Source organism: Malaya genurostris, chromosome 2 (genome assembly GCF_030247185.1).
Source record: "Malaya genurostris strain Urasoe2022 chromosome 2, Malgen_1.1, whole genome shotgun sequence".
NCBI lineage: Eukaryota > Metazoa > Arthropoda > Insecta > Diptera > Culicidae > Malaya > Malaya genurostris.
This window is the reverse complement of record NC_080571.1, coordinates 151,285,978-151,310,119: the sequence shown is the minus strand read 5'-3', so window position 1 is coordinate 151,310,119 and position 24,142 is coordinate 151,285,978. Positions and strand designations below refer to the sequence as shown.

The following is a 24,142-nucleotide window of genomic DNA, read 5'->3' as shown; positions in this document are numbered from 1 at the left end:
CTCCGCTTTTTTTATAAACATGCTCGAAAGTATTTTCTGTTAAATGCAAGAAACGGATTTTTTTCGTTTTCTTGAATATTAGACACAGCAGTTTGAAAATAACCTATTTTTGAACAATTTTTGTTCAGAAAAAGCTACCTGAATGCGCCAGCCATATGGTTTTAACAAACTCTAAAAGATGTTCAAAGATACCTAATACGAAAAGTGAAAAATATAAATGTTAGAAGGGCATATCTGTTTTTTTAGGAACACCCTAAGTTGCTCTTTAAAAACAACTGTAACACTAAAATCGTTGCAAAGACCACAATGGCGTCTTCAGTAAAGCTGCTCGATATAAGTTTATATACAACTTTGCCGAAGGATGCAATCCTCTATCTCAACACATCCGGAAAATAAATTATAGATCACCTTAATAATAAGAGCCACCCTAATACCACGTACGTCAAAATATGGCCTATCTTTCACTGATCATTTGTTTTGGAGACATCATAGCTCTAAAGTATAAGGTTAAGCCACAAATGTTGTTATCCCCCTAAATTGTGGATCCGGACCACTGTGCAATGCAATATAACTCGGAAATTTTAAAATTTCCGAACTTCTCCCTATTTTTTGAGATTCTACGGCAAACCTAAAACAAAATCAAAATTTTAGTAGTTATCAATTGCGTTTGGGTTGTGCATAAAAATTTGGTTCAATCTTCTGTCCAATGCAAAAATTTAATTATTATTAGAGTTAGATTAGATATTAGATATATTTACCAAAATTTTTAAGATTGTCAGTGAAATCCAACTTTCAGTTTTTTTATGTAAATTTTGTTCATAATAAATTTCCAACTAAAATAATAAAAAATATCTGTTATATAATTTAAAAGTTTTGTTTTGATTTTGTTTGGCAAAATTTTCCCAATAATAGAAATTCTCTGTATTTGTACCAAGTTTCTTGAGATTCTTTACCGGATATATAATTTTGTTCATCAATACATTGTTTCTGGTAATGATTCCAATATTTTGGAGTAGAAAAATGTACATTTCATTGCTTTAAATTTTTAGTTATATACAAACATGTGCAAAAAATGAAAAATTCATATAGATTTATAAATTCATCGATTTTTTAAGGTTTTCTTTTGATAGTGCAAGAATGGTAGTTGGGCGAAAATTGTAGCTGGTATCACTAGCAATCGAATGATGTGTAAAAATATATAGGTCATCGCTTCGAATTTCGAGATATTTACGATCATTGTGAAAAGTCTCACCTTTTCTGAGGTCGTATGTCTACATGTCTTTTCATTATAACTTTGGATGAAAAACCCTATTTTTGGGGTTTTTCAGTGCATTTTATTTCTGGAAGTAGTACCTTTTCAATGGTGAACAAATTTTGAAAATAACAACAAAGTTTTGACTCGGTAAATTTGAAGTTCTCATTATCCTATTCGTGATGCAGGTGCCGCATGAATGCAGATAGGGCATATTTTTAGCTTGAAAAATAAAACTAGGAACGGGAAAAATCAGATTTTCAGCTTAGTTTTACCTTAGCAATCGTCAATAATGACATACTTAAAATAATCCACAAACTTCACAAAATTCGAGGGTGTAAAATTCATCGAAATTGGTTAAGTAACAACTGAGCTATGATAGCTCAAATGTATCGTTCCAACTTTTTTTAGGCTTGTTGCTCCGCGTAATTTTTTTTGGGTGGGTATTAGGAATGTTAAACTAGCAAAATATATCGAGTATAAAAGGAAACATCAATGAAGAAGTAGAAAAATTCTATCTAATTATTAACAAATTAATTTCGGAAACTGAACCAGTAAAAAGAAGAAGAAGAAATCACAATAGCAAATTGCCTGTCTGGTGCAACCCGCAATTGCAAAACCTGAAAAATAGAAAGCAGAAGGAACATAAGACTTATAGAAAACCTGTTTTAATCCACCTAGTGGTGTAATGATGCCTTTCTCATATCAATCATACTATCATATATAATACTGTGGTATTCTTCAAAATAACTTTCTTCTATTCTTAAAATAATATCCGAAATCGGTTTGTTTGACCGTCTACTGATAAAAACTATCAATTGGAAAAGATTTGAGAAATTCCCAATTTTCAGTGATGGTATACAATTTTTAACACACTTTACCCTATATTTCCGGATCCGGAAGTCGGATCCGCATGAAATTCAGGAATTACGCATGGGACCACAGGACCTTTCATATGAACCTAAGTTTGTGAAAATCGGTCGCGCTATCTATGAGAAAAGTTAGAACATATATTTTCTTTTTTTGCCCATATTACCCCATAACTCCCGAACCGGAAATCGGATCCAAATAATATTCAGGAATTTTGTATGGGATCACAAGACCTTTCATTTGAATAAGTGTGAAAATCAGTACAGCCATCTCCGAGAAAAGTTAGAGCAAAAAAACGTTACATACACACATACGCACACACACACACACACACACACACACACACACACACACACACACACACACACACACACACACACACACACACACACACACACACACACACACACACACACACACACACACACACACACATACAGACATTTTGCGTACTCGACGAACAGAGTCGAATGGTATATGACACTCGGCCCTCCAGGCTTCGGTTCAAAAGTCCGTTTTCACAGTGATTGCATAACCTTTCTATATGAGAAAGGCAAAAATAAAAGTGTTATCAATCTACAGAACTACCTCGACATTTGCAATGACCTGAAAATAGCAATCAACTCGGCACACGAAGAATATAATCTTAAAGTTGAAAGCGAAATCAAAGAGCGTTCAAAAAATTTCTTTGGCTATGTTAAAACAAAACTGAAGAATAACAACCTTCCTTCCCAGATGAACCTAGACAGAACCACTGGAAATAATAGCACTGAAATTTGCAATTTAGTTGCATTTTTTTTTCAAGAAATATATACATCATATTCCGAGACAGACCGTGAACGTGACTACTTTTCCTTCATAGCGGAGCTTTCTAATGACAATCAATTATTAAAGCAAGAAATATTCACTGCACTTGAAAACCTTAACGCAGTAAAGTGACCTGGACATGACGGAATAGCACCAATATTTTTGAAACAATTACACCATCTCTTCAACTTAAGAACAGGAATATTTCCAGAAACATAGAACTCCTCCTTCTAAGTACCGGTCTTTAAATCAGGATTAAAAATCAGACATACGTAATTATCGAGGAACTGCCATCATCTCGTGCATCCCCAAAATAATTTGAAAAAATGATAAATGGACTAATATTTCAACTAGTAAAAAATTATATAGCTCCAAAACAACATGGCTTTTTCAAAGGTCGTTCTACTTTAACAAATCTCTTGGAATTCATTACATTTACTTTGGAAGCTATGGACAATAAAAACTATGTAGAAACTCTTTATACACTAACGACTCTTATTACACGTTTTTTTTTCGCACAGTTTTTTATACACGGCTTTTTTTACACGGTTTCCGGAATTAACACGGTTTCTAATGGGTGTTTAAAAAGAACTCTGTCATTTTTTTGAGAAAGGTTAAAAAAATGGAACAGTTTGTCTGTAACAAAACAATACAAGTTAATGTTAAAAATAATCATTTATTGAACAATTCCGGAAGTATTGACTGTCGTTCCATAAAATGATTAATCAGTTTTCGGATTTTCAATCTCTGTAGTAAATTATACGTTAACGTCTCCTTCGCTCAGTTGTGGTCTATGATATGTTGTCAGTTGCTTCAGCATGGCATATACAGTCTGTTACATAAGAAGGGGGGCCGTTTGGTATAAGGTCATTTGGAATAATACCGTTTGGCATAAAGCCGTTTGGCATAGTGGTTATTTGGCATAAAAGTTATTTGGCATAATGGCCAATTGGCATAATGGTCATTTGGCTTAATGCTATTTATCATGGATTCGCAATATTTTAATCTAATGTAAATTTTCGTTTGTTTTTCGATCAAGTGATGTTTTTCAAGGAAAACTCGAACGAAATATGTGAATTTTATAGTCAGTCCGAATATTTCGATAATATTAGGTGAAATAGCATTTTTTTTAAAATTCTGTAGTAAATATCACACTGTCATTTTATAAAGGCAACGCACTTAGTGCTAGAACAATCTTCGGTTCGTCATAGATGATTCAGGTCGAGACGGCCGAAGGCCGCGAGTAACCCACCGTCGGAAGCGCCGGCCACTGCGGAGGGGGGGGGGGGGAAGGCAGCGCCCCCGCAGAAAACACCTCTGTCTAGTTGCGGGCGTTTGCCAAGATTACCCAAAGCTAGGAGCTAGCAGATCATTAAAAACTATGAGGCGTAGCCGTATTGGACCTTTCAAAATTGCAGTGAATAAAAACAATTTCCATTAAGCAGCATGCTCATCTGTTATGCCAAATGACTGTTATGCCAAATGACCATTATGCCAAATAACCATTATGCCAAATAACAATTATGCAAAACGGCGTTATGTCAAACGGCATTATGCCAAATGACTTAATGCCAAACGTGGTAGCCCCACATGAGGGTCGTCAAATGGTGAGATAACTAAGTCCTCACAAGTCCCTATCTCATGCCTCCCCGAGCGTCTATGATGACATTTGGTCAATAGAACGGCGTCGACTGGGTGCTATCGCCTTCTGCGTTAGTAGCAGAATGAGAGGGTGCGAAATGGCTTGTAGGTTGAAGCCCATCCTAAAGTGCAGTGTTTATCATAGTATATTACAACATATAATTGTGTTGTTTATTACATCAAGTATTATTATTATTATTTTTATTAGAAGAGCGTAACTTACACTGCGATATTACCTGTTATATTGTATCATAGCATATTATTTCATATATTATCGTCTTACACTATTTTATGTTATTATATACTATGTTGTATGGTATTATACTGCATTGCATTATATCATATTATATTGTATTATATTGTATTATATTTTATTATATTATATAATATTATATTATATTGTATTCTATTGTATTGTGTTATATTGTATTGCATTATGTTGTATTATATTATATTATATTATAGGGTTTATTATTAGTAGTACTACGTACCTCTGCGCAAAATATAAATTTGTTTTCCTTATAAGTTATCATTTTTAAAGTAACTTTCAACTAAATATCAAGGTCGTCACAAGCTGAGCTTCATGCCTACACGTGTGTCTGTGGTGACAAATGGTCGATGGAATGCGTTGATGGCAGAATGAGAGGATGAGAAATGACATATAAATTCAAGTAATATAATATCATAGCATATCGCAACATATCATTTTATTTATTCTATTATTTATTATATAATTCATTGTACTATATTATATTGCTTTTTATTGTTATTTTCATTATTATATTTATTGTTATTATTATTGATTTGTCATCAATAATAATAACATATATTATTTTTATAGATGTGGATATTATTATTATTATTAGAAGAGAAATATTCTACTTCCTGCAGTATTGCGAAGATAGAAGAGCATAACTGACACTACATTAACTGTTATTTTATATCATTTTATGTTATATTAATTTCATTACACTATGTTTCATTGTATTTATCAATATAAAACATTTTGCACGGAGGCGTAAAGGGGAGGGAGCATCAGGGCATCGGACGAATTGATGACTGGACGAGGGATTGTGGATAGCCAGCCCAAGTCACTTGAAGGAAACTTGTTTCCTTCTGAAGGTTTGAAATGAGTCTGACGCGCCCTTCTCAAACAAACCATCAGGCGGGTTCAAGCATGTATAGCGATATGCTTCATCCATGCACTGGATATTATGGTTGGAAGAGCATCTTTTATTCCCGCGGAATACGAGTAAGTGACTCTACTTACGTATCCGCCCAACCCTTTTTGTTCGCTTTTCGGTAACAGCTATAGTAAGAAGGTGAATGGATGAGTCATATCGGGGCTACTGTAAGTCTACCCGCATCCACTGGCAAGTCCTTGAACTGATGGTGGCTTCACTTCACATCACATCACATCAACGTGGTAGCCCCACATGAGAACGTGGTCACGATTACTCGCGGTGCACTGAAAATAATTTGCACGCTAGCATCATGTGCAAATCATTTGATCTATCACTGCTTGTAGAACACATGAAATTCATGAAAATAACCACTTAACTCATAAACTGAGTGTAAAAACTTTTGATATTTAGTGGAAATCATGCTACGTTTGTATGAAATGCACTTGAAAACGATCAGATATACCGATACCTCTAGATTCTATATGCATTTCATGTAAATGTCACATAGTTTTCCACTTAGATTTCAATTGAAACAGAATTGACCGATTAAAGTGTTTTGCACATACATTTGTTCTGTACTCATTACCAGTAGAAAATGAAGTGTTTAATACATGTAGATTGATTCAACAGCAAAACACATCACATCCAAAAGAAAAACACATCAAAGCTAAGTGAAAAATAACCTAATCTCGCATCTTAATGAGTTTGCTCATGAAATCTTGAAACAAATCGCTTCGGTTATGTATTGATATGAAAAAGCATATTAAATTGAAATGGTGTTTACATATAAATCGATCGTGCAAATTTTTATCAGTGTATGATTATTTTATTTAACGCAGAGGATTGCAATGCGAGAATAAATCAGTTGACTATTGTTTAGAATTCGATCTTATCATTTTTCCAAAATGAGTATCGCGTACGCTTCGCTCTTCGAAGCAGTTTTTTTGTGCTCGCACCCGAAATTTTCCCAAAATGACCCAAGTTGCTGCTGCGTGATACATGCAAAAGTCGAAACAGTGAATCGATTTAAAGAGGTGAAAACTGTGACTTTCCAAATCGCGGTTCTGTCGGTGTATTGTCTGAAAAAGACGAAAAAGTGATTTGCGGCCTGGTTTTGAAAAAAAAACTAAATCATCTTTGCGCGAAGGTACTTCAAAATTGACGAAAAAATATTTAAATATATCATACGGAACTGTTTGCAGACATTTGATCCCTACCTTTACAATGCACGGTATTAACTCCGGTGAACGACAAATACAGGTTTAAATTGGGCTTTTCTCGATTAAGAGAATCGCATTTTTCAAAATTGGAATTTAAACTTAAGTAAAACTTACCTTGGTAGCGCTATCAACCGACAAAATTGCCCTAGAGTTTGAACCTGCAGCAAAGCATAACAATATTTTACACAATATATCTGAAAAATATATGTTAAATATATCATTAATTGGTTTGCAGCTTGATGTTAAACAAAATGATCATTTGAAAATATTCATACATATAATAAGGCAATGATGACAGTCTCATACAGGTTTGAATTTATTTCTATTTCGGAGACTATTATATACCTCATGTAGTGCTTCAAACCCAATAATAGGGGACCAATAAAGCCAAAGTAGGTTAGGTTGGTAGTCAACTCACAATTCATATCAATAGGAAGAAACTCGGAAAAATAAAAGCGAATGGGTAATGTCAGAGACATACCTGGTTGACGCGAATACGAATAAAACTAATATGCTTCTTTTGTACTTCCGAATATCCTTGAATTCAACAAGTTTTACTGATTCGCTTCCAGAACTGTATTGGTCCTACCATACGAATACGAATAAAAAAACCTGTTTACATAATACTGTGGTAATCTGTTCAAAATGTTTCTCTTCGTTTTTTTTTATAAAATAATTGTGAAAAAAGTGGGTATAGCTAATGCTCTCTAGAATGCGTGGACCGACCTACAAATGATATTTTTGTTCAAAAGTGAATAACCTGTATTGCCGCGCATTCCATGCGGCGTGCGTTAAGGGTTGTAGGGGTGTTTCTTTTTGATCGGGAATATAAAAAACGAATTTTGGCGTTTACACAAACTTTCTATTCATTGGCACTTTTGCAATCTTGGACTTGTTTCTTTCTTTTTCGTAATTGTAGGAGTTTTCTTGTATGGAGGATGCCTTTGCTATATTGGCGTCTATAGTGGACTAAACTATCCGGTTCTGGATTCCAGCTTCTCTTTCAATCAACATTCTAAGTGCACTTTCGCAAAAACTGTTATCACTTGTTATCTTTTCTCGGTAACACTAAAGTGGATCTATGCTTCTTGTGCTGTATGTTTTATTCACGAAAAATAGCTATTATCCCACAGTGAATGTTTCTTCTTCCACTTGCTACCATCAGGCTATGTGCTGACAAATCCGATATTTACTTTTATTTATAATTATTCAAAAACAGTTTTCATACTTTTTCTTCAGCCACATTTAGCGAGTTTTTGCTTACAACAATATTGTACACGGAATGGTACTACTTGAAAAACGATTTTTAACACTCCGTTTTTCTTTTTAGCGTTATTCGCGCAATGATTAATATTTCCATTTCGTTAAAAAATTTCACTGGCTACGCTCTAAACTATAACGACCGCGACTTGCGTCTATCTTTCGCTGACTCTCTGAAAACTGACTGACGGACTACTATCCGTACACTATCCGAAACTGACTGACCTGACTACGGGTCAACGCCCGAGACTTACGGCTATTTATCGTGAACTCTTTGAAACTGACTGACTGACGGACTACTATCCGTACTCTATCCGAAACTGACATAACCATCTACGGGTCGACGCCCGAAACTTACGGACTGCTTGAAGTTTTACCGAAGAGCCGAGGTAGACACCTGTTTGGTTTCTACATCATTGCTGCGTTGACTAATGCTCGAAAATGTTCATGTTTCTATAACAAAGTTTTCGTTGTGATGACTAAAGCTCGGCAATGCTCATGCTTCTATAACGAAGTTTATACATCAAGGTTGCGGTTACGCTGATATGAGGGTTTGCTTGATGAGTTTCCTTCACAACTTCCTACTTTTCGTGCAATACTAGTAATTTCAAAGGAAAATTTGCTAAAGGCGCTGCATGCCCCCTTACTTACCGAGCTTGATGTTACCTGAAGGGTTATCATCAAGTCGACTGCGTTGGTTTACAATAACTATTTTCGTGGTTGGGTCACAAAATTGTTATCTTCGTAATTACGGATGCCTAACTTGTTTTTAGAAAAAAAACTCTTTTTTTCATTTTTCTAATTAGGTGAAATACTTTTCCTAACCTTGATCCTTGTGAGTGTGCTTTTCTGTGGCGCCATCCTATCTCATGGCCTGCTTCTATCGAAGTTTTGTCTGTGGGGTGATCGAACGGTTGCTAGTCTCGGACCCTGTGTACCGTTTGTTTTCATTCCTAATAGCTCGTTCTTCTGTGTTGGTGATTCGTATTAGAGCTTCTCGCTGCTTAGTCATTCGCCTCATTGAATATAGTTAAGAATTGATCGTTGTCCCATTTGTGTTTTGGGCATCATTGGAATTACTGCCAGTAGTAACAATAGTTCCGCAAAAAATCGTGATGAAGCTTATTCGTTGGGTAAAATGTGTTAAGGCTCCTAGCGGTGTTTTATGTATTTCATTTGATTTCGTGGTTGTTTTCTCCGGAATGTTTTAGTTTTCCACGTATTAATAAACTTTTTCATATTTTTGTTTGTGGTTTTCAGTTGAGTTTCTCGATGCTCACTGAGTAAAATATGGGGTACCAATTTGTAACGTTGTGGCATACCCACGCAAGTCATATTGAACTTTGTTGTTTGCGTTTACTTCCTTCTTGTTTTATTTTCAGTTGTACTTGTCTATGCAGCAATTTGTTGCGTTTTCTTGCTTAAATTTGCTATCATGGTCTTCCATACTAAGTCTTCGTAATTTTTTTTCTGCCCCGATTTTTGAACTCCGCTGTTCTTCCTTCTGACATCTTAGTGGTTCCACAGTTTCCTTCGTCTTCAACCTGCCACCGCATCCTAAAACACCCTCGTTCTGTAAGGTAGCTTGGCTAAGCTACTGCCATCGCAGGGTTAAAAAAATCGAACCTCTCTACTGAAAATTAGTCATAGTGAAATATCAGTCACATTAGCTGACCATGATATTCATGTCACTTCTCACTTGAGTGTCTTGATTATCAGATAGGTAGTCCTGATATATCTATTTCGGTATCAGTCAACTCGCGTTAGCTCTATGAGCGAGTACGTGTTTATCACCAACCACCAATCACCATTCGCCTGACTGCTTGGCACTGCAGCCATCAACCACCCAGCATGTCACGCACTGACTGCAGTACTATATGTGACAACGTTGTGCGTGCCCTCACTCGCTCGGCTACTCATCCATCGTACCCTGTACCTGCGGTGCATACATGGTATGCATGCTGTCGTCACCTATCGCACCTAGTGCATATGTTTCAATATTGGAATTGTTGAGTTAACAAATCAGCAATTCTGAATAGATCGGAATAGGATTTCATGGGTATCGAGATTATGTATTAATGCTCAGCAATGCCGCCAGCGTTCCAACATATTCGCGATGTTTTTGCTGTATGACAAACGCATATGGGCTCTGTACCAATAAAATACCAACGTGAGATCACACTAGCAAGTCTTGTAGAGTTTTATGCCATATGATCAACGACCACTTATAGGATACACTGTCAGCTCGGTTTGGTTACGACCTTAGAGGCGCTCAGGCATAATCCGGCTGCTCGGCCATCCATGGAAGTTGACCATCAATGTTAACTTCCCTCTCTGAGTAGCCTAGATAGCCGTGTAGTGTCGGTAGCGGTTTCCCAACTGGCTAAGAATAACGCTACGGTCCACCTGTACCGGTGGTATAAGTCCACCGAACAGGTAAGCCGTGTGGCATCCGGCGGAATTATTTTTTACCTAGAATTGATCCACTGGTTTCCTGTTCCATATCGTAAAAGGCCACAAAAATAGGAACTCCTAAGTCAAGGTGTATTTCCGTGCCGATGGCTAAATGGCTGCAGGAGGTTAAACATTGCAGTCGTGAACGGAATATCTTGGGTTTTTCCTCAAGGTGGTGTACTATCCCCACTTTTATGAAACCTAGTCGCTGATGGTTTGTTAAGGAAACTTAATAACCTTGGATTTCCGACTTATGGTTTTGCCGACGATTATCATATATTGATGACCGGTATAAGCATTTCCATTCTCTTTGATTTAATGCAGTAAGCCCTGCGATCTGTTGAACAATGGTGTTGTCAGGTTGGTTTATCTGTAAATCCGGGCAAAACATCAATGGTGCTTTTCACTCATCGTAGGATAATTACAGGAGCTCGTCCGTTACAGTTCTTCGGTTCAGAGGTCACTGTGGTCGATCAAGTTAAATACGTCGGGGTTATTCTTGACTCTAAACTGAATTGGTCTGCTCACATTGACTTCAGGATTAAAAGAGCTTGCATGGCTTTCGGCCAATGCAGACGAGCTTTTGGAAAATCATGGGGCTCAAACCCAAATATATTCATTGGATCTACATGACTATTGATAGACCAATTTTAGCATATGGATGTCTTGTATGGTGGCAGAAAGGAGAAGTCGCGATAGTTCAGTCAAAGCTAAATCATCTCCAAAGGATGGTCCTAATGGCGATGACAGGAGCATTCACGACAACTCCTACTGCTGCTCTAGAGGCGCTACTGTGTATTAAACCACTACATGTGTTCCTAAAACAAGAAGCATTATCTTGTGCATACCGTGTTAAGGTTACAGGGCTTTGGAACAGTAACCCATTAGATTATGCTACCAGCCACACTCGCTTGTGGTCTCAAATGGTTACGTGGGATGAGTATTTACTAGCTCCTAGTGACCTAACTCTCACATGCAGTTTTCCTTTTAAAACATTCAATGTGAGCTATCCTCTTCGTTAGGAATGGTTGTCTGGTTGTCTGGAACGACAACTTGAAGAACACATAGTTTGTTTTACGGACGGTTCCCTGTTGAATGGTCGTGCTGGTGTCTACTGTCGTGAAATGAGCAGTTTCGTACTGTCGTGAAATGAGCAGTTTCGTTCTACGTAATTCTGTGTACTCCACACAATCGGCACTTCAGCAGAGGATCTGTGGTAAACGTATTTATTTTTGTTCCGACAGTCAGGCAGCCTTAAAAGCACTCAGTTCGAATGACTCACGGTCGAATCAAGTGATCGCATGTCGAACTCAAATTGAAGACCTCAGCATTTCAAATGCTGTTTACTTCTTATGGGTACCCGGCCATTCTGGTATTACTGGAAATGAATGGGCTGATGAGTTGGCTAGAGCTGGTGCAACGAATGATTTCGTTGGTCCTGAACCAGCTTTACCACTTTCAACTTGTTGGATAAAGCACAAGATACGCATTGGGCTGCATCCAAACATGCCAGCTACTGGCGCAGCTTGCAAACTTGCGCTCAGACAAAAGCATTTCTACCAGATTTAAATCTGAAAATGTCAAAGTGTCTACTGCATTTCTCCAAGTATCATTGAAGTATTCTGATCAGAGCTCTGACTGGACATTGCAAACTCAATTATCACATGGCTATTGTTCAACGTGCTGAGTATTGTTCGTGTGATTTGTGTAAATGCGATTATGGTACTTCATATCATCTGATGTGTGGCTGTCCCGCATTGACGCAGCTACGTATCCGGGTTTTTGGTTCTCCATACATGGTTGAGTCTGTGTATGCGGAGCTGGAATTGAAGGATATTCTCTCGTTTCTTACCCAATGTGGTAAGGAGCTATAGTCAGAGGGGTTCATCGTTCTTCCTGGAGTGAATGAATCCCTTTTGTATTCACCTTAAATAGGGTTTAGCAGATTTGGGTGAAGAATTTACTTCTGTTCGAACATACTGCGAGTCGTTCTGCATTCTTTCGGGAGTGCAGATTGGTGTCGCTTTTGTAAGATCTCTAAATCCTCTCGGGGGTTGGAGGTTTTATTAACAGCAGACTGTTCGGGACCTCGTAGAGGTTCAGAATTTCCTTCTGCTTCCACTAAATGTGATCCTCAGCAGATTGTTCAGCATCCCTTAGGGGTGCAGAATTTACTTCTGCTTTTATGTGTTTTTGTGTCGTCAATTTTTCCCATCCTCCTAGTCCAACTCTTACCATTTCCTTTCAATCCTTCCCTCTTATATATCGGGAAAATGATGCTAAAAACAAATTGATGGCAAGGCACAAATCTCCAAATATCAAGGGGAACGTGCCATTTGAGCCAATTTGTTCTGATTCCTGATTCCTGATAGAGGCGTTCAGGCATAATCCGAAGAACGTAGCGTTATACCACAGTCGACGGTCTAAACCCAGCTCACGTTCCTTTGAAAGGGTGAACAATCCTACTCTTTGTGTATTTTGCTTCACAATGATAGGAAGAGCCGACATCGAATTATCAAAAAGCCGCGTCGCTATGCACGCCTTGCGGCCACAAGCCAGTTATCCCTGTGGGAACTTTTCTGACACCTCTTGCTAAAAACTATATAAACCAAAAGGACCGTGAAGCCTAGTTTTCGTTGTCTCAATATGTACTGAACATCGAGATCAAGCCAGCATTTGTCCTTATGCTCAGTGTGTGGTTGCTGTCCACACTGAGCTGACCTTTGGAAACCTCCGCTATTGTTTTGAAGATATACCGCCCCAGTCAAACTCCGCATCTGGCACTGTCCATGACTTGGAATATCCAGATGTCTACTGGCATCGGCGTACTGTGTGAAAATTGAGCAGACTGTGGCCTTGCCGCAAGCGGACGGGATCCTACTTCAGGACCCACCGGACCAGACGCCGGATTGCGCACTGTGAAACACGACCCGTACGCACCGATCAGCGGAGAGCCCGGTTCGGACCACACTCCAGGACACGTAATGGACGAACGACCACAGGCTCTGTCTTCTGCATTATTGCCAAAAATGACGGAATGACTGGACGCTGAACCAGAAACCGTATGCCAAGAGGTTGCAATAACCCTAGCACTTGTTCCACCTGATCATGTAAGTAAGACAACAGTAAGAGTGGTGGTATGTCATTGATGCTCGGGAGATAATATTTTACCCGAGCTTCCACCTATTCTATCGCCTTACAATGCCAGATTAGAGTCAAACTCAACAGGGTCTTCATTCCTCGCGTGTTTCCAAGCCCGTTCTCTTGGCTGTGGTTTTGCTAGATAGTAGACAGGGAATCTCGTTAATCCATTCATGCGCGTCACTAATTAGATGCCGAGGCATTTGGCTACCTTAAGAGAGTCATAGTTACTCCCGCCGTTTACCCGCGCTTGCTTGAATTTCTTCACGTTGACATTCAGAGCACTGGGCAGGAATCACATTGTGTCAACACCTGTTGAGGCCATCACAATGCTTTGTTTTAATTAGACAGTCGGATTCCCTCAGCCGTGCCAGTTCCGAGTTGACTGTTTATTGATGACTATAGCGCACAGTACGTACGAACTAAATCGATCGCACCAAACACGTTAAGGCAAACCCCTACAACGGAACGCAATCGAGCGAAGTTCTCACTCGAGCGACCGATAGTAGGATACGAGCCCGAGTCACCCCAGTCTTCAGAGCCAATCCTTATCCCGATGTTACGGATCCAATTTGCGACTTGCCTTACCTACATTATTCTATCGACTAGAGACTTCACATCTTGGAGACCTGTTGCGGATTCGGTACAAGCTGTTGAGAGTTTGCGTGTCCCAATCTTCGCTGTTCTTGGAGCAAGGAGAGTGCATCGACACAGCTGTAAAAATCATGCTCTTGCAGTCTGTCCAACCACATCTCTCGTGGTCAGTATGACTGCTAAACAGAAAATATAACTCCTTCGATACCTCCCGTTAGTGTCTCGAAGAAAAGATTCATGTCACCATGATTACAAAGGCACTGCCGTTTTCAGTAAGCATACCAATGCATACGTATACTCAACAGGCTCCGGAATAGTAACCGGATTCCCTTTCGCTCGTTTAATATATACCAGTGGATGTTGCATCAACACATGGCACGGCGGTGGTGTATTTGGTTAAATGCTTAATATATATATAAGGTTTCACATAGAGCTAGAATTGGCTAACTCGTGTTCAACTGATGTTGACACGAAACCCTCTTCCACTGCAGTCATCCAAGATCTCATTCGAATATTTGCTACTACCACCAAGATCTGTGCTAGTGGCGGCTCCATGTCGAATTACGCCAGGCACTTCAACGCACACCACCAGATCTTCCTACTCACTGACGTCTCAAAGTGCGTCTCGCTGGGCGATCCGCACCATTTGTACGTCAGCGGTAATGTATAGGCAAACGACTCTAGCGCCATCCATTTTAAAAGCACATTTTGTTACACACTCCTTAGCGGATGACAACTTCCATGCCCACCGTCCTGCTGTCATTAACTAATAACACCTTTTATGGTATCTATGATGCGTCGTCTATTAAGGCGCCGTAACATTACGTTTGGTTCTCCCACAACACCAGTTCCGCTTACCAAAACTTGGCCCACTAAGCATACCGATATCTTTCACGTCGACGGAAGACACCTAGAAAGCAGAGAGTCTTGCCCGTTATCCCGCACAACGAGAGAGTTATGTTTTTTACGCCTATGGTTTTTCAGTGTCCGTTCCCGCGGAAACGGAAAACGGCACCATTGGCTCGCACGCAAGATAGACTTCTGGGTCCGTGTTTCAAGACGGGTCTCGAAGGTACCTCGATTTCATCATTGCCAACAACAGTCCGCCAACCCATACTGAGGGTGTATGCGGGGACATACGGGGCGGTGTTCGTATCCATCACGTACCCAACGGTACACCACGTGTAGTAAGTCCCAGCTCGCAACATAGGTCTTCAGATCTGAACATCGCCACGATGGGACAAGTAACTAACACCAAGGTATCGATGTCGGGTGATTTTCAATTTTTTATTTTTCAGATTTTCAACACGACTGTATGTGCATCAACCATCGATGGCCTGTATCGCGCAATGCGATACAATCGATGTCACCGTTGTGGTGGGCATCCACGCGCACAGGCTCACGGTTGCACAATTGATGATACCACACCGCACTCCACAGTCGACCTGCAAGACCAAGTGAGTGAGTACAGTACATAGTAGCACCGTATACGAGCACGCATTTCGCGCCCAAGATTAGGAACAAAATAGAAACACACATGCGTGTAGCGTGATTTTCGTTCTCTCAACACAAACAATTCGTGCGTACGAGAGAGGTATGCGCACGTTCGCATCGGGCCGGTTCGGGTGTATGATGGTTTTGTGTGTGTTGTTCACAACAAATTAATACAGTAATGATACTTCCGCAGGTTTCCGTTACGGAAACCTTGTTACGACATTTACTTTCTCTAAATCATCAAGTTCGGTCAACTTCAGCGATTCAAAGACCTCACTAAATAATCCATCGGTAGTAGCGACGGGCGGTGTGTACAACGGGCAGGGGCGTAGTCAACGCTAGTTAATGACCAGCACTTACTGGGAATTTCAGGTTTATATGGACCATTTCTAATCCATAATCCCGACTAAATAAGCATTTCAGTGATTTATCGTTTCCTTCAGTTTTAATCCACCTAGTGGTGTAATGATGCCTTTCTCATGTACATGTAATACTGTGGTATTCTATTCAAAATTTTTCTCTTCGATTTTTGAAAGAAACCAAAAGATTGTTTATGCATAAAACATAGAATAAAACCGTGCTTTGATTGCGTAAGTCATCCTGAAGAAAACGAAGTGGGTTCACTATTATATGCACTTCCGGCACCGGAACCCGAGAACCGGTATAATCAAAGTCGGTTCGTACGGCCACTAACTATATATATTGTTTATTATTATATTGTTTAAACCACCAAACTAACATGACATACAAACTCTACTAGTACGCATTACGATTTAAATGTTTGTTGCATCCGAAAATATTTTAAGTGACGGTGTACAATATTCAACACACTTTACCCCATAACTCCGGAAACGGAAGTCGGATCCGGATGAAATTCAGGAATTCCGCATGCTACCGGGAGACCTTTCATTTGAATCTTAGATTGTGGATATCGGTCAAACCATCGCTGAGAAAAGTGAGTGAAATCCATTTTGGTATATATGACCACTATTTCCGGTATTTCCGGAACCGGATACTAGGAACCAGGATAGCCGGAATAGATTTGTTAATTTGCCTACTGATAATGACTATCGATTTGTGTAGTTTTGAGACCAGTTTTGAAATTTTTTTACGTGTTTTGTTTTGCCGGTTTAAGTGACGGTGTATAAAATTGAACACACTTTACCCTATTACTCCGGAACCGGAAGTCGGATCCGGATGAAATTCAGGATCCGTATGGTACCGAAAAACCTTTCGTTTTAAACTAAGTTTGTGAAAATCGGTCAAACCGTCGCTGAGCGAGATCCAGGTATATATGACAACTATTTCCGGTACTTCCCGAACCGGATACTGGCAACCAGGATAGCCGGAATCGATTTGTTTAGTTGAATACTGATAATGACTATCAATTTGTGTAGTTTTAAGACCAGTTTAGAATTATTTTTACGTATTTTGTTATGCCGGTTTATGTGACGCTGTACAATATTGAACACACTTTACCCTATAACTCCGGAACCGGAAGTCGGATCCGGATGAAATTCAGGAATTCTGTATGGTACCACGAGATCTTTCATTTGAATCTAAGTTTGTCAAAATCGGTTTAGTCATCTCCGGGAAAAGCTAGTGAGATTATTTGACACATACACACACGCACACACACCCACACACACACACAGACATTGCTCAGCTCGATGAACTGAGTCGAAATGTATATGACCCTAGTCAGTTTTTAAAGTGATTGCATAACCTTTCTATATGAGAAAGCAAAACATGGAAACATGTTTTCCAAACAAAATATGAAAAAGTATTGCAAAAGTACAAACCTTTGCGAAGAGATTTAATTTTTAAGCGTGTAAATAAATTGCCGCCTCTCACTTAGAAATGTTCGAAGCAGCTTCGAACCGATCAGCTCACTAAAGGGAATCGATTCAATGTATCAGCTCATCAGCTCATTTAGATTGAACTGAAGGTTTGTTTTGAGCGCCGTTTTTCTTACTCCAGTTTTCTTTCATATGCATGATCGAAATCATTGAGGCACAAATAACAATGCTATGCGAACTAACTTGTCTGCGAATTATTATTATGTCATATTTGAGAATATCTGCATAAGTGGCATCGCTGAATGTACATTAGCCTACTGAGTGAGAGATAATATTTCTTATTGACAATGGCTCATTCAATCTGTTAAAGAAGGATAGATACACAATTGGAAGAACAAACAATAGCTCATGCACGCATTTCTTCTCATTTGTAACTCGCTCTTCAAGAGCCGAAGATCCGTTCAGTTCGTAGCTTGTTTCCACCTTACCAGCAGGGATACCAGGTCGTTTTTTCAAAAATCTGTGATCAAGCCAAGAACCTGTCTGTACAAAATCTGTGCACGTTTCCATAATAGCTGATCGGAATCATTTTGGTAGGCAAAAAAAGTTCTCCATATTTCCAACCGCTCTGTTATTTTTGGTGCTAAACTGTGATCGATTTCAGAATCTGTGTAAATCTTTGACCATTTTCAGAAATCTGTGAAAATCTGTGTTTTAAATCTGTGGAAAAGGTTGAAAATCTGTGACACACAGATTAATCTGTGAACCTGGCATCCCTGCTTACCAGTGCGGTGAACTGGTGAGCTGCGGTTCTTTTAAAAAGAGCTGTGAGCTATCAGCTTACTTTAAAGATTCGATTCACTGGAATAGCTCAGGAGCGAATTGTCCATCTCTACGCTCACTGCAAAAGCCTATCTATGTCCATATCCATTCTTCTCCTATCTTAGATGTCCATAAGCCCTATCGCTTTCCACACGCTTCTGCGTTTCCTTCCCCTCGGCGATCTCCTTATCATCTTTTCGAGGTCGTATATTTCTTTGCTGTCTTCCTCTAGCATTATAATGAACTCAGTGCACCGGCTAGGATCTATCGACCCCAGTGCAGCTTTGCAGTTCTCCACCAGAACCTATACGCCCTATTCATATTTGTTAGTAATTCTTCCAAATCTACACTCACCCTAACATCATATGATCCGCTTATCACTCGCGTTACCCCAAGCTTCTGTAACTTGAGGTTGTCATCGTAACCTCCGCTGTTTTCTTCTAATACCCCGACAGTCGTCATGATACTGGAATGTATACAAGTAGACACATTCCATACGTGAAAACTCTTGACTAATAAGTTATTTTACGTAAGATTATAGCACAAACAAAATAATAATAATACTAATAACCCTTAAAAATTGTCACATTGTTCGAAATTTAGAGGCTCCTAGTGTTATAGGACGTCTCTTTTGTTTATGTATTATTGCAATTTAAAATGCCTTTTCGCCGCACATGCTTAGCTGCGCGCATTCATTTTGCATGCACCTGGCTATATTGTCACGCGTCAATGTATCTTCTAACATTACGTCGTATCCCATGAATGTAATGTATCATGGTAGTCGCTTCATAGGTGTTCCTAAATCGTGTTTTGCCTTTACTTTTTCGTGCAACAGTTATTTTCCATAACCTCCTTATACTGTGCTACATTACCTCATTTAGTTCGTTTCCACGTGTGTCGGCAAGAAATGCGCACGTCGTTTTTTGTATTCTGTGCTATTGTCGACACTTTACTTGGTTGCTTGCGATTATTGTATGGAGATCGCGAGGTTTATATTTTTTTTCGTTTGCTGACATTTGGCGATTTATTGAAACTTTTTGGATTTTGCTTATACAACCTGGATTTGATTTTGTGCCCGTTTCTTATTAACATTATCTCCCTACTGAAGATTTATTATCATTATTATTATTATTTTGCTATCACCCCTCTTTAGGTCATTTAGATCCTGGATCCATGTTCATCGGACCGTTATATTCCTGCAGTTTTGCAGACTAATGCTTGGCTCTGCTTTTTTTCTTTTTGTGTGTGTGTGTCGGGCAGCACTACGTACACTGAGCTAAATTCTCATTTTCACATTATATGATATTCTAATGATTTTTCACTATTAGCATTTCCATTGATAGCTACAAAGTGTATTCAACATCATGTCAAATATATAAGATAATCTTATGAAACATAAAACTCTTCGTAACGTTATTTTTACAAGATTTTCATATAACATACGAAATTTCCAGTCTGAGTTAAATTTATTGGCGCGCCCTATAACCATTACTAAATAACCACACAACATACATTGAAACAATTTATGAAGCGCATATTATATTCACTTCGACTTAATATAAATAGGCTTATCTATACCATATGACTAGTTTCATAAAATTTATATATAACTTTTGATGGAGGTCATCCCAGTTCTAAATAGCAATTATGTATAGATCAAATGATTGCTATTTGATTGAATCAGTGATACATATAAGATTCAAATTTATTAAAATACTGGGATAATGGTACTTTAGGGAATCAAAAACAATAAAAATAATTGTCTTATAAAAACCTATTTTAATCCACCTAGTGGTGTAATGATGCCTTTCTCATATTACTCATTACATCATAAATATAACCATGAAATTCGCAAAAGCAACTGTTTATTGAATAGGAATAGGATAATTTGTTCGGATCTAATCTCACAAACTCTATAAATCCTGTTTAACATGTAGTTCCGGAACCGAAAGTAGTATCCACAACAAATTAAGGAATTTCGTATGAAACTGTAAGACTTTTCTTTTGAACCTATAAGTTTGTGAAAATCTATTCGGCCATCTCCAAGAAAAGTGAGTGAGATCCTTTTTGCAGTTTCTAATCACTATTTCCAATTGTACCGAAACAGGATTCAGATGAGCGGAATAGCCGAAGTTGGTTCGTTTACTACCAACAAATATGACCTACAAATTGGAACAGTTTTGAATGTAGTTAAACTTATACTTACTATCTCATGCTCTATTTCGTTTAAACCAATTAAACTGAATCTAACGAAACGAACCTGCGTTTCTGTTACTACTGCGTGCCAAACAGCATGAATCAGCAGCATGAAACATGCAGTATTGTTATTATTATCATTGACATCACTACACAAGGTGTACGAAATAGAACAAAGCACGCCTTGTTCGTTTTGTGTTTTCTTCTTCTTTCGGTGTTGTACATATTGTCACTCTATATGGCGATTTGAAAACTTTGACACTCATCGCCCTGTAACTGCGGAACCGGAAGTCAGATCCGGATGAAATTTCACAGTAGGTTTAAAGACAGTATGAACTTTAATTCAAATCAAGATTTGTGAAAATCGGTTCAAGCATCGCAGAGAAATCGAAGTGAATTTAGTTTTAGGAGTTTTTCTTCTTCACTTTCGGTGCTCTCGGAACAGGAACAGAGGGGACCAGTAGTGCCGAAATAAGTTTTTATGCCCATAAACTAACAAGCTCTGCAAACTAGAAAAATTTATCAGACAGTTTTATGGGATTTGTACCTGTTTTTAACCATCGTTCGTGGAAAAATATTAATAAAATTGGTAATTTTCCACCTATAACGCTTTAGTTCCGGAACCGGAAGTCGGATCCAGATAAAATGTTCCACAAATTTTTAGGATATTATAAGACCTTTCATTTCAATCCAAGTTTGCGAAAATCGGTTGAGTTGTTCCAGAGATAATTGAGTGTAAACTTTTTCTCAAATTTTCACATATTACCATATAACTCCGGAAGCGGAAGTCACATTTATACGAAATTCAATAGCAAGCTATGGGACCATAATACCTTTTATTTGATTTTTAGTTTGTAAAAATCGGTTCAGCCATCTCTGAAAAAAGTGAGTGCATATTTTTTTCACTTATTTGGTACATATCATCCTATATCTCCGGAACCGGAAGTCGGATCGGAATGAAATTCAATAGCAGGCTATGGGACTATGAGACCTTTAATTTGAATCTTTGTTTGTGAAAATCGGTTTGGCCATCTCTGAGAAAAGTGAGTGCATATTTTTGTTACATACACACACACACACGGACGGACACACACACACACACAGACATTTGCTCAGTTCGTCGAGCTGAGTCGAATGGTATATGACATTCGGCCCTCCGGGCCTCGGTTAAAAAGTCGATTTTCACAGTGATTGCATAGCCTTTCTATATGAGAAAGGCAAAAACTTGTTATATTTTTCGTATGTAAAGAGTTTCATAATGAATTTTTTTTAAATATTTCAACTACACTTACTTCTTTGGAACTGGCTAATTTCATCGGATATTTACTGTTACCAGACGAATCAGATCCACAACGAATTGGAAACTACTTCTTTTATCGAGGATTTGAGCTATACTAGTCGTTATGATATTTTCGAAGGAGAAGTAGGATCCCGAAACTATAAATAAATAATTTAAATCCTCTTATTAGACAGACAGAATGATGAGACGTACCGGGTATTTATTTCATAATCCGTTAGGGTATCCTTGAACGAAATTGAATGAGCTGTCTTGCGATTTAAAATAACCGAACTTCCTAAAAAACTATTTCGAGCAGTTGATGAATATCGAGGACACAACTCCTTCTTCAGCTTTAAGCAGTACGATTCACAACTATTTCTTCGTAAAAACAAGCTCTATTTTATGTCTAAGTTAAAAAATATTTCTCTCTCTCTCTCTGTGTGTGTGTGTATGTGTGTGTGTGTGTGCGTGTGTGTGTGCACTTTTCGAATATATTTTACGCGCTCAATTTTCTCAGAGATGGCCGAACCGATTTTAACTAACTTAGGCTCGTTTAACTAACTTTGGCTGCGACTTCTTGTTCCGAAGATATAATGAAATAAGTGACGTGAAAAATGTGTTGTTTTTTTACCGCGAATGTTTTTCGGAGATGGTTGGACCGATTTTAACAAACTTAGGCTCATTTGAAAGCTACTGTTTGGCCATTGATCAAGTTCGGAGATCAAATGGCTTTGATCTCTAGTTCCGGAGATATAATGGTATAAATGACGTAACCGACGAAACGCGTTGTATTTTCGCGCGCTCAATTTTCTCAGAGATGGCTGAACCGACTTTAACAAACTTAGACTCGTTTGAAAGCTGCTGTCTGGCCATTGATCAAGTTCGAAGATCAAATGATTGCGACTGCTTGTTCCGGAGATATAATGGAATAAGTGACGTTACAGACAAAACGCGTTGTATTTTTATCGCGCAAGTTTCTCGTAAATGACCAAACAGATTTTAACAAGCTTTGGCCCGTTTGAATACTATTGTTTGGCCATTTTTCTAGTTCGAAGACCAAATGGCTGTGACTTTTGATTCCTGATATATAATGGAATAAGTGACGTAACCGACAAAACACGTTGTTTTTCATCGCTCTAAGTTATATAAGGGTGAACAATATTTTGGGATCACCTCTAATTTCGTAAAGCGCTATTGTTCAAAAGTTTAAGCACTTCGAAAGAAACCCTCATGCAAAATTTGAGCTAAATCGGTATGGGTAGAGGGTGCTGCCCAGCGGTTAAAGTTTGAAAATTTTCGATCTTGAAAAAGCACCGATCTTGAAAAAGCACCATTTCCGAAATCGAAATTTTTTTTGATGCCAAAAATCTTAAAATTGCCTGAAACGTCGAGATTTAGTGTTATCTCCAAAACATTTTTTTTTGTCGTGAATACGACTTACTTTACTATGGGGTGCCTTTTTTCAAAATTTACCCTCTGAGAGAGTGATAAGTTTTTGATCGTGAATATCTCTTGTTGTATCTAACGAATCAACATAATTTTTTCTACATGCCATCGGAAATATGATCACAATTTTATGATAAACTTTTCAGTTGTGTGACATAATCTCAAATAGTTCAAAATTAAACTTTTCTGAAATGTTTGGTATAAACGAGTATCAAAGAGGATAATTCATATGGCGCGTTTGCCATTCTCGTATTTTGAAAGCTCATAGCTCAGTGATCTGTGGAAGGATTTATATAATCTAACTACCAATAGAATCGAAATTTTTCAACTTAAACGTGTATAGCAAAAGCATTGAAGTATTTCAATAGTACACTATTGAAAAATCTATCTCATTTGATCCATGCCAACACTATTGAAAAATCATTTGATCCATGTCAACACCAGCCAATCAGAACGCGTTCTGAGGAAGAGAAGAAAATAGCTGCTGCTGTACAACAAATCGTTCAAGAAAAATGTTCCGAAAAGTGGTGAATATCGTAGTGAGTTCCTCAATTTGGTCCTTCTGAATGCTAGAAACGAATCCCTACAGCATATTGATAGTTTCTTTCAATAAATTATGCAAATCCGAAATGAAATAATCGACATTAAAATTCTATATGCGGCTATTTTTATAGCGTTAGTAC

The 24,142-nt window shown here is 38.3% G+C and overlaps 1 protein-coding gene across 6 annotated transcripts in view; it reads right to left on the bottom strand.

The window, feature by feature from the left end:
* LOC131427593 (nose resistant to fluoxetine protein 6) overlaps positions 1 to 24,142 on the bottom strand; it is a 1,835,865-nt gene that overhangs the window by 1,158,414 nt on the left and 653,309 nt on the right. For all 6 annotated transcript variants that reach the window (XM_058590935.1, XM_058590937.1, XM_058590936.1 and 3 more), the window contains one exon: positions 7,089 to 7,168. In XM_058590935.1, the coding sequence (XP_058446918.1) occupies positions 7,089 to 7,168 (80 nt within the window). The remainder of the gene's footprint in view (positions 1 to 7,088; positions 7,169 to 24,142) is intronic.